Source organism: Microcaecilia unicolor, chromosome 6 (assembly GCF_901765095.1).
Source record: "Microcaecilia unicolor chromosome 6, aMicUni1.1, whole genome shotgun sequence".
NCBI lineage: Eukaryota > Metazoa > Chordata > Amphibia > Gymnophiona > Siphonopidae > Microcaecilia > Microcaecilia unicolor.
This window is the reverse complement of record NC_044036.1, coordinates 324,122,383-324,135,023: the sequence shown is the minus strand read 5'-3', so window position 1 is coordinate 324,135,023 and position 12,641 is coordinate 324,122,383. Positions and strand designations below refer to the sequence as shown.

General features: G+C 42.7%; 1 protein-coding gene across 1 annotated transcript in view; it reads right to left on the bottom strand.

Annotated features, from left to right (window-relative positions):
• The window catches only part of STXBP4 (syntaxin binding protein 4), a 192,091-nt gene that overhangs the window by 167,335 nt on the left and 12,115 nt on the right, over window positions 1-12,641 (bottom strand). The window contains 5 exon segments of the mRNA XM_030206863.1: window positions 2,591-2,669; window positions 4,784-4,896; window positions 4,899-4,999; window positions 6,089-6,133; window positions 6,135-6,193. Coding sequence (XP_030062723.1) covers window positions 2,591-2,669; window positions 4,784-4,896; window positions 4,899-4,999; window positions 6,089-6,133; window positions 6,135-6,193 — 397 coding nt within the window.

Sequence of the window (12,641 nt, the reverse complement as noted above, 5' to 3'; positions counted from 1 at the left end):
TTTCTACCATGGGGGAAAGGGGGGAATTCCTGGCGGTAATCGGCAGAGCTGCCACATTGACATGCGCTGCCCAATTCCTGTAACATAGTAGATTACGGCAGAAAATGACCTGCATGGTCCATCCAGTCTGCCCAACAAGATAAACTCGTATGTGTATACCTTACCTTGATTTGTACCTGCCTTTTTCAGGGCACAGACCGTACAAGTCTGCCCAGTAGTATTTCCCGCCTCCCAATCACCAGTCCCGCCTCCCATCACCGGCTCTGGCACAGACCATATAAGTCTGCCCTCCACTATCCTCGCCTCCCAACCGCCAACCCCTCTTCCCCCACCTGCTCTGCCACCCAATTTCGGCTAAGCTTCTGAGGATGTAGGGTTAGCGCAAGAGCCCTTTCCACCAAGTAAATAGGAGGCGGTAAGGGCTCACGCGGTAAATGGCCAGGCCCTAATTTTGGACTTAGCGCCTGGCCATTACTGTCATAAACAGACATTTGGTTATTTGGAAGACACGCTAAGAGGTGGGCTGAATGTGCTGGAAAATCACCCGCTAAAAGCAGCGCAGGCCACTTTTTAGCGTCTCTGTAAAAGGATCCTAGAGGACTAAGTATTAAGAAATGAAATAGTATATGAAATGATTTTTGGTTGAAAAATGAATGGACTAAGCATATTTTCTTTTAAACCTGAAAAAGCATTTCTGCATTAATGTAAGTATATGTGAGTGAAAATTTAATTTATCATTTATAATGATACCTACGAACATGCAAGGAGTTAACCATTTTAATATCCATTCTTTCCATAGAAAGCTGGTATGGCAACAGTACAGGATCTGTTTGACTGAAGATGAGAGCTCTGGTCTTCTCACGGTTTAGTTTTTGTTTGCTGGAAGATAACCAATTTGCAATAAGAGTTCATTTTTCCATCTATATTTATAATGTCCTGAGGCTGGGTGATGGAAGCTGATGCCCATTACGTGGCTCAAAATAATATGGTATTTATTTTAAGGTCTTAAGTTCATAGTGCTTCTCATTAGGGCCGCTCAGTCTTTGTGTATGCATGCTCTCTCCTACAATATTTAAATTCTGAACCAAAATAAATATTTAATAACCATAAATCTAATTCTGGTCTATAATTGATCTTAATGTGTAGTACGATGATTGGTCTTGCTTCTCTTTTGTGAATTTTTCTCTTTCTATATTTCAACCTTAAATCACTTCTAAATATCTCCCATTTCAGCAATGATCAGCATAAGCACACATCTACTATATAAATGAAGAGTGACCGACGTCACACATATCTCCCCAACGTAGCTAAACTTACAGGCAGGAACATAGCTGCGGGTGACCGGCGAGCACTGAGCGGGGATCGTCCGACAGCGGCTCCGAGGCACAGACCGACAGGTCCGATCAGCTTCTGCTGCCGCCGCCGCTTCTGTGACCGCAGACCACCCTGGGAGCCGGCGCTTCCCTCTGCGACTTTCCTGGGCGGGGGCTTAGCTGGACCCGGCGGGGCTCAGACCGCTTTCTTGACGGTGCTTCTTTTGCCCGTTTTAATGGGCTCAACAGCTTGTAGGTAAATATTCAACCACTGTGGTCAGTGTTTTTTAAGCAAACCACAGCTATTCAGCGCCAGTATCTAGATTTCAGCCAGCACCGAATACTCGTGCAGTGCAGTCAGTGCAGGTGCTATCTGGAAAGTGACGATATTGAGTCTATTGTCCAGATAATTATCTGAATAAAGTTAGAGCAGAAATTTTACCCGGATCAACCCTATACTCGTGTATTTGAACAGTAATAAATGAAGTTTTGAAAATGTTCAATTGGGAGTAACCTAGATAATCTCCTCACCATGGGGAATGTCTATGATGTGATGCATGAAAATTCAGAACAATGGGCTGCTAGCACATCTGGAAGAAATTTGGAGATGGACATTATAATAACAACCTCTTCTGCAGATGACCACAGTTTTCAGCTGCAGTTCTACCATTTTTAATTAAGTTGCTGGAGGGCTTTCTTCAGTCTGCCATGGCAGTGCCATAGTTTGCCACCAAACAATCAAGGACAGCACATTAATCCAGGTTCCATTATAATCTGTCTCTTCCTACATCCTGAAAGCAGTTTCCATGCCTCCCACACTCCCCCCCCCCCCCCTCCACCAAATGATTGCAGGCCTGTAAGTAGGCCTGCAAGCAGATTTTCGAAGGGAAATTCCCCATAAGGAAAAAAAAAAGGCAAAAGTAAAAGCAACCTCCTTCAACATCACATTAAGTGAAAAGTGAACCATTTCTATGGGTACCAAACCTTTTGAATTAGAAAACAGTCTTCATTATCTAGCTTCAATAGGCTCTACTGATCACAGAGAATGTTATGACAATACATCCTCTGGTTAGTTCCAGCTGTTTGCCCAGGAAAACGTCCCAGAATAAGTTATACTTAATAGGAAATATTGGACGCTGCATTCATCTCAGCCTTTTGTCATTTGTGGAAAAGGCCATATATTTTTCTTCAAAGTCTATTAAGAAGCATTATGTAGCACAGCTCGCAAATGAGTAATTGTTTAAAAAAGTATGGAAAAGGTGTGAAACGTGCATTACCATCAGTGCGTAGGTCTGGAGGGCTGCTCTCGGCAGAAATAATTGGAGCCTGTTCTCTTTTCACACATCCAGCTTTGATCTATGAAAGAACATCACAATTCATAAAAAGCAAATTACAAAAAAAAAAAAAAAAAAAGAGAGAGGTTAAAGACCCAACTGGCAACTTGAAAATGGGTTAGACATACAATACAGCAGAAGCATCCAAAATATATATGGCCAAAGGCATTTCAAAATGCATATTTCATTCTAATTACACCATTGAAATCAGTATACTAATGGTTTCAGGATCACAATATTTGTTCGTTTCAAACTAATTTGCTTATCTTAAAAACTTCAGTAGGCTTTTAGGCCCTGAATATCACCGGAAACTGGGTTCCACTCAGTTGCATTACTGGTTAAGTTTAGTGTGTCACCCATGGATATGAGGTGATAATGGGGGGAAATGAGCAACAGCGTTTATATATGTTCATTCAACCTGGAAACTAGCAGAAAAGTATGACTGTAACTGATAAATATGATCCATTCTGTTCATGCACATCTTTGCTATAATCTTGATGTAGTTGGATTTTCTGAAAGTCACCCACTCCCAGCTGACATTCCCTAAGGATTGATCCTGGGCCCACTTCTCTTTTTATGTACAGCTGCTTACTTGTCCCAGTTCTCCTGTTCAGCGGTTCCTAATGCTAGCCATTCACAGCCTTCAAAACACATCTAGTTTTCAAGATAACCAAAAGGATGCAAATTAATGGTCTTTTCTTTTAGACCAAATGTACTGTACTGTAATATTATTTGCAAGTATCATAGGAGTGGAGAAGTAAATCAGTGCAGTGTTTCCCAAGTACAACCCTTTAGCACCCCTTGCCAGCCAGGTTTTCAGGATATCCACAATGAATATGCATGAAAGAGATTTGCATAAAATGGAGTCAGTGTATGCAAATCAAGTTCACGCATATTCATTGTGGATATCCTAAAAACATGACTGGCAAGGGGTACTCCAGGACTGGACTTGGGGAAACACTGATCTAGTGGTTACAGCACCAGACTAACAACCGGGGAAGCCCAGTTCAAATCCTGCTGCTGCTCCTTGTGATCTAGAGCAAGTCACTTAACCCTCCATTACCTCAAGAACAAACTTAGATTTACTATGTTACTATATAAGCACTCCAGGGACATGGAAATACCTGATATATCTGAACGTAGATCACCTTTAGCTATAACTGGAAAAGGTGCGAGCTAAACCCAAATAGATAAATCTAAATAATAAGAACATAAGAACTGGCATACTGGGTCGGACTAAAAGTCCATTGAGCCCAGTATCCTGTTTCCAACAGTCATAAATCCCTGGCAGGATCCCAAAAAGTAGACAGATACCATGCTGCTGTCCCCGAGGATAGGCAGAGTCTTTCCCATCTACCATGCTAAGAATGGGTTTATGTACTTTTCTTACAGAAGCACTCTAAAATTATAAGAAGCTCTAGAGCCATTCATCTGCACCTTCTAATGAAATACTCAAAGAAAGCAAGATTTAATATGCTGGTGTTGGTTTTTTGGAAAGATACACCAACTCAACAGCACTGTACTATGTATCCTTTATAAAGGCCTCTTTCCCAGTTAATCTGCCACCAGAAACACCACACAAAACCACCTGTTAGCAATAAATATAACAGGATTTTATTTATGAAATGTTGTGGTCATCGTCAAGATATTTGTCTCGCCAATACAATGTTGTATGTATGTGTTTATGCTACTGCTGGTGGGGACAGGACAGTACTGCACAAGCTGATTCATAGGTACCAGGTTCCTGTACAGAAAAGTTGATACAGTTCATTTGTCTTGTGTCTCGCCGCACCTTATGCCTGGAATAGGCTTCCTGAGCCATTACGTCTAGCTCCATCCCTGGCTGCCTTCAAATCCAGGCTAAAGGCCTACCTGTTTGATGTTGCTTTCGACTCCTGACTTGTAACTTTTATCTTATCCTTATGTGTCCTTCTGTCTGTCCTTCCCTTATCCTTATTGATTCTGTCTATTTATCCTGATTTAGATTGTAAGCTCTTTTGAGCAGGGACTGTCTTTCTTCTTCATGTTCAATTGTAAAGCGCTGCGTACGACTGGTAGCGCTATAGAAGTGATTTATAGTAGTAGTAGTAGTAGTAGATTAACACCAAGAGACTTATTAACAAGATGAGGTCTTACTAGATATGGTTTAACAGAAGGAACGATGGTGTTCAAAGAGCTGGGAGTTGAGGACATCTTAGGAATCAGTTTTTCACATAGGGGCAGACCACCCAAAGCTCCTGCTAGCTGCTTCCTGCTAAAAGGGGATCGAGGTTGGCGGATCGCTGACGGCTTCTACAATCACTCGGTGATCCTTTCTGTCTAATGAAAGCAATCTCCCACGTAGGTTCTGGCCTATAAAACAAAAGGTATCAAATTATTAACATGTCAACAAATTTAAATTTTATCATCACCTCCTCTGCTTTCTAATTATCCTTCACAGGGCAGGATAACACTTTGGTGGGCACTAGGTAAAAACAAACATTATGGGGCCCTCAATGAATTTTTTCCTCTTAGGTTTCTGTGGCTGGTGTCATGATTGTTGCTGCTGTCCAGGTCTTGCCACGTCTAACAGAACCAGACAAAAATCGAACTTTTTATACCTGTTTGCTTCAATCAATTTGTCACTAATGAACTTTAATGCATTACCCCCTTATCTCTCACGCCTGAAATGAACTGTTTACCTAACTTACTTTATAATTTATTTCAACATTTATGAATTTTAAATGTAATACTACTTTGTACTTCTCCTCCAGAAATGGTGTTTGCCATTACAGAATAATGTAAGCCACATTGAGCCTGTAAAAAGTTGGGAAAATGTGGGATACAAATGCAATAAATAAATAAATGGAACCAACGTTTCAGCCATCATGCTGTGGCATTTTAAAACCCCTCAAAAAAAGTAAAGATGAACTTAAAACATATGAGATCATCCACAGTCATCAAATTTAAGGAGCCACAAACATCATCTAAATGACATACTATATCTGAATTGTACAAACAGGATAATACAGTAGTCTCGATTAGCCGACTTTCGCTATTGCGACCATCTGGCATATCCGACAGACCCCAGGTGACATCATCGCGCTGCTGTTAAGATCCGTGCAGGTACTCTTGCAGTTTTCTGGATTCACACACTGCTGGCAATGTTAACAAACAATATTGTATTTTAAATACCCTATGCCTGTTCTTTATCCATAAAGAATGTTTTCCGTGCATTTTTTAAGGGGTTACCATTGTTTTCTGCATTATCTGACTTTTCACTTATCCGACAATGGCTTGGCCCTGTTTACATCGGATAATTGAGACTGTACTGTATAAATGAACTATTAATTATGTGAAAAAGGATCTCAGTATCCAAAAAAATGCAGATAACCAAAGCTCTTATGATTGTACATAATGCATAGCAATTTCTCTACCTATATGTGCTTATATAGTATTAACCTCAGTTTTGACCCGACTAAAATGCTTTTTGCTTCCTCATGGGACACCAATTAATGACTCCTTATTTAGGGATACAAACTGGTCTCCAGGTCTCAGTCGTCCATCCTAATTAAAAAATAACAAAAAAAGGTTGGATGTATTATCCTAGCAATACTAAGTTGAAGACTTAACATACATCACCAGATTCTACATAGGTTGCCCAAATTTGGGTGCAAATCTCACATGCGCATGTAAACAAATTAGACAATTAGAAGCTAACAACCAATTACTGAAGTTAATTGGAATTGATCAGCACATAATTGGCAGTAATTAGGAGTTACACATGCCTCTGCCTCACACCTTATTCTATAACATCCGCGCCTAAATCTCATAGCATGCAACTCAAAACGGGTGTAGGTATGGAGGAATATGGGCAGATCGGGGGCGTTTCCAGAAGTTAAGCATGGATGTTATAACAATAATCTCTATCTTCGCCTAAATTGGGCGCAGGCTTTATACCAGGTTTCAGCTAGCATAAACCCAGCGCCCAACGTCAGTCGCGAGATCCACGCTGCTAGTATTAGCGCGGATCTCTTCCGTGCCTATCTTTGAGCAACGTTTACTGAATCCAACCCACAGTGCATACATTTAGAGCTGTGAACGAGCATTCCATATACGCACTGCTTTGACTACTCCAGCTAGAGCATGTTAGGCTTTCAAGGGAAGCAGAAGCATCAGGTATGAGCATCATCCACTGTGCACAAAAGATGTGCTCAATTTATCAACAGTGGAACATCAAATAATTGCAAATAAATAAATAATCCCCCAAAGTATGCTAGTATTCTAAACATCTACCTGCATAATGCCCCAGATTCTATATAAGACGCCTAAAGTTGTGCACAGAAATTTGACAGTGCGGTCAAACTGCGTGAGCAACTTCATGGGTTAACAAGCCAGTCAGTGCTAATAACTGGCCACTAACAAGCAATTATCAGCACTAATTAGAATTTACGCATGCAACTTTCTAAGCGCATTTTGTAAAGGGGTGAGTGTAAATTAGAGAATTGCACTGGGACAGAAATCTAACCCGTTCCCACCTGCCCAATGGGGAATCTAATCCATCCCTGTCTACCCCCGTGGGGAATCTAACGCGTCCCCGCCGCAAATAATCTCCTCCATCCCAGCCCCTGCCGCACCGGAGTCACTTTGCCCTCCCCCAAGAGAGAGATCTGCATGAAAGAAAATATGTTGACTTACGAAAACCATTTGTTCCTCAAACATGCTCAAAACAGAATCTATTTGTACAAAAGAGATGACGTGAAGATGTGATTCCATGTGCCCCAATGAAAGAAGAATTTAAGTTTACTTCCAAACCAGGCTTCCCAAGGAAGATTACAACAGTTAAGATGAACCCATCAGTAAACAGGATTTCCTCACTGAAATTTGGCCATGTATAACTGTATTGTATAGAGCAGTGCAGAAAAATGAGCACAAAATATAGTCTTTATTAGTGAAGTTCTAACAACTACAACAATTTCTGAAGCTGTTTTAGTGATATTCATATCTACATAAGGGAAGCTTTCAAATAAATTAAAAGGCTGTCAAATAAGTAACATAGAGGAGCATAATCGAACGGCGCCGGCCATCTATATGGGCGGCCATCTCTAAGGCTGGCGCCGTAAAGAGGTGTCCCGAACCATATTATCAAAACAAGATGACCCGGCCATCTTTCGTTTCGCTAATACGGTTGGGGTCGGCCAAATGTCAGAGATGGCCGGCATCGGTTTTCGCCGATAATGGAAACCGATGCCGGCCATCTCAAACCTGGCCAAATCCAAGGCATTTGGTTGTGGGAGGAGCCAGCATTTGTAGTGCACTGTTCAACCTCACATGCCAGGACACCAAATGGGCCCTAGGGGGCACTGCAGTGGACTTCAAAGATTGCTCCCAGGTGCATAGCTCCCTTACCTTGTGTGCTGAGCCCCCCAAATCTCCCCCAAAACCCACTCCCCACAACTGTACACCATTACCATAGCCCTAAGGGGTGAAGGGGGGCACCTACATGTGGGTACAGTGGGTTTGTGGTGGGTTTTGCAGGGCTCCCATTTCCACCACAAGTGTAACAGGTGGTGGGGGGGGGGGGGGGGGATGGGCCTGGGTCCGCCTGCCTGAAGTGCACTGCACCCACTAAAAACTGCTCCAGGGACCTGCATACTGCTGTCATGGAGTTGGGTATGACATTTCAGGCTGGCATAGAGGCTGTAAAAAATAATTTTTAATTCATTTTTTTGGTGGGAGGGGGTTGGTGACCACTGGGGGAGTAAGGGGAGGTGATCCCCAATTCCCTCCGGTGGCCCTCTGGTCATTTGGGGCACTTTTTGGAGGCTTGGTCCTAAAAATAAATGGACCAAGTGAAGCCGGCCAAGTGCTCGTCAGAGCTGGCCTTCTTTTTTCCATTATCAGCCGAAGCCGGCCATCTTGTAACCACGCCCCTGTCCCGCCTTCCATACCCTGCCAAAATGCCACCTTTAACTTTGGCCGGCTCTGCGACGGAAAGCAGCTGAAGCCGGCCAAAATCGGCTTTTGATTATACCGATTTGGCCGGGTTCAGGAGATGGACGGCCATCTCCTGATTTGTCTCGGAAGATGGCCGGCCTTCTCTTTTGAAAATAAGAAGGCTAGTAACATAGTAGATGACGGCAGAGAAAGACCTGTACAGTCCATCCAGTCTGCCCAACAAGATAAACTCATATGTGCTACTTTATGTGTATACCTGACTTTGATTTGCATCAGCCATTTTCAGGGCACACACCGTAGAAGTCTGCCCAGCACTAGCCCCGCCTCCCCCCACCGGCTCTGCCACCCAATCTCCGCTAAGCTTCTGGAAGATTACATTCCTCTGAAAAAAAAAAGTGAAAAAAAAAATCTTTTGTCCTCCACCTTTTAAGCAATGACGTACCATCTCCTGTTCTCAATCTAGCCTCCTTGCTCCTTATCAATCTTTTTTCCCCTCTTCCCTGCACCCACACTCCCACCCTTTTTACAACCCCCTCCCCTCCCATCCATGTACAGACGAACGAACGACTGCATCCGTCCACTTCCCCTCCAGCACTGGGTGCCCTTCACGCACGCACCTCAAGGCAACCTGGTGGTCTAGTGGCTTCTTCAGGGCAGGAAAGATCCCCACTCTTTCTTGCCCACTATCGCTGATCCTCGTCTTGCTGCCACTGCTTGTTTAAAATGGCCACCGAGGCTTCAAGCGGTGGCCTCGTAAGTCTCCTATACATGAGATAGATTTGCATGGAATGGAGGTATAACATGCAAATTTATCTCTTGCATAATAATTGTGGGTATCCTAAAAACCTGACTGGCTAGGTGTGTCCAGAGGACTGGATTGAGAACCCCTGATCTAGGTCAAGGCAACACAACAAATGCAGGTCACAAATTAGTGAAGGAGCGATCCAGCAGCTTGTTTAAATGGTGCTGACAACAAAGGGAAAACACACCCCATTTTTACTCTCTTTCTCATAACCATGATTTTCTGATTTGGAAAAAGTAAAGACTACAGTGGTGGAAATAAGTATTTGATCCCTTGCTGATTTTGTAAGTTTGCCCACTGACAAAGACATGAGCAGCCCATAATTGAAGGGTAGGTTATTGGTAACAGTGAGAGATAGCACATCACAAATTAAATCCGGAAAATCACATTGTGGAAAGTATATGAATTTATTTGCATTCTGCAGAGGGAAATAAGTATTTAATCCCTCTGGCAAACAAGACCTAATACTTGGTGGCAAAACCCTTGTTGGCAAGCACAGCGGTCAGACGTCTTCTGTAGTTGATGATGAGGTTTGCACACATGTCAGGAGGAATTTTGGTCCACTCCTCTTTGCAGATCATCTCTAAATCATTAAGAGTTCTGGGCTGTCGCTTGGCAACTCGCAGCTTCAGCTCCCTCCATAAGTTTTCAATGGGATTAAGGTCTGGTGACTGGCTAGGCCACTCCATGACCCTAATGTGCTTCTTCCTGAGCCACTCCTTTGTTGCCTTGGCTGTATGTTTTGGGTCATTGTCGTGCTGGAAGACCCAGCCACGACCCATTTTTAAGGCCCTGGCGGAGGGAAGGAGGTTGTCACTCAGAATTGTACGGTACATGGCCCCATCCATTCTCCCATTGATGCGGTGAAGTAGTCCTGTGCCCTTAGCAGAGAAACACCCCCAAAACATAACATTTCCACCTCCATGCTTGACAGTGGGGACGGTGTTCTTTGGGTCATAGGCAGCATTTCTCTTCCTCCAAACACGGCGAGTTGAGTTCATGCCAAAGAGCTCAATTTTTGTCTCATCTGACCACAGCACCTTCTCCCAATCACTCTCGGCATCATCCAGGTGTTCACTGGCAAACTTCAGACGGGCCGTCACATGTGCCTTCCGGAGCAGGGGGACCTTGCGGGCACTGCAGGATTGCAATCCGTTATGTCGTAATGTGTTACCAATGGTTTTCGTGGTGACAGTGGTCCCAGCTGCCTTGAGATCATTGACAAGTTCCCCCCTTGTAGTGTAGGCTGATTTCTAACCTTCCTCATGATCAAGGATACCCCACGAGGTGAGATTTTGCGTGGAGCCCCAGATCTTTGTCGATTGACAGTCATTTTGTACTTCTTCCATTTTCTTACTATGGCACCAACAGTTGTCTCCTTCTCGCCCAGCGTCTTACTGATGGTTTTGTAGCCCATTCCAGCCTTGTGCAGGTGTATGATCTTGTCCCTGACATCCTTAGACAGCTCCTTGCTCTTGGCCATTTTGTAGAGGTTAGAGTCTGACTGATTCACTGAGTCTGTGGACAGGTGTCTTTCATACAGGTGACCATTGCCGACAACTGTCTGTCATGCAGGTAACGAGTTGATTTGGAGCATCTACCTGGTCTGTAGGGGCCAGATCTCTTACTGGTTGGTGGGGGATCAAATACTTATTTCCCTCTGCAGAATGCAAATAAATTCATATACTTTCCACAATGTGATTTTCCGGATTTAATTTGTGATGTGCTATCTCTCACTGTTACCAATAACCTACCCTTCAATTATGGGCTGCTCATGTCTTTGTCAGTGGGCAAACTTACAAAATCAGCAAGGGATCAAATACTTATTTCCACCACTGTATACAATAACTACTACTAACGACAGCATTGAATCTATGCTAAAATAAAGTAACCTGGTGGGAGAATTGTGTGTGCAACATGTATTACTGCAAATGTGAAGTATATAATATCTCATATCAGAACTACAAAGTCTATTCATGAAAAAACATGGTATTACAGTATGACTCCACAACTTTGCAGCCACAAGCAATTTGTATTTTTTTTTTTAATAATTGGTGGTTATTCAGGGTATAATTACTTCTGCTGTAATCATCTTTCTTTTCCTGCCTCACTCAATAATACAGGAAAAGATGGCTTTTTCATGCAAAGATATATTTCAGTCTAATTCAGCAAGGATCTTCTTTCATGTAGACCGTACTTAGTAAATGGTGCCTCTCGGTAATGCAGAACAATGGGAATGAAAATAAAGCAATAATTCTCTACTACAGAAATGGTTGCACGCGTATCATTAAAAGCACCATTATAACCACCATTATAGAGGCAGCTAATGATACCAAATAACCTAAAGTAAGTTAATCCTGAGCTAGGACATAACAGCCATTTTATTTTAGATTGTATTTGCAGCACACAAAAATGCTCACTCCATGGAGTGGATGTTGGTGCCACCGAGCTCACCATTACATCACATGGAATATTATTTTTACTGGCTCATGTTATATGTGTTTTATTTATTTCATGGCCAGTGGGTGTGATATGCAAAGTCATTGCGCAACTTGTTCAAACAAGGCTGTTCCAGCAGCGTCGGGAAATTTCTAAAAACAACAATTTCAACATTAATGTAGTTATTTTAGAAGTTCTATTTGTGATTTAAATGTGCAAATGCTGGTATATATACATCTACAGTGAATTAACATAGAAAGGCCAATTGTAGGGAGTATGTAAATCCAAAATAAGTGCATATGGTACGGGGACATGGTCTGGGTGTGTTCTGGGCAGGATTAGAGCAGCCCCCCCCCCCCCAAAAAAATGCACGTGTATTACCCATTCCAGAAAGGGAACGCATATCCCCTTTATGACCCTCAAGATCAATGTCGGGATTTACACTGCTCCCCAGGACATCTAGGTTTTATATACATCCTAGTTTTGGGCAAAACTCTAAGGAGACATTAGATGAGGTCACTCCCTTAATGCTTTAGTGTTTCTTCCCCCCCTCTCAATTCTAATAGTGCCAAATGATTGTGGGCCCTGTAACTAATTGGGGACACAGATGTGTAGGTCTGTAAAATGACATGCATACATAGCTATGTATCAGCAATTACACATGTATGTTCTGAAATACCAACAAAATCACAAGAGAGAGGGTAAAGCACTATACAAACCAATACAGAAACAAAATAAGCAACACTGGGCCTTCAGGGTCTTCAATATGTCTTTCATCAGGCATTGTATTTCGATCGTTTTTTTTATGACACATAC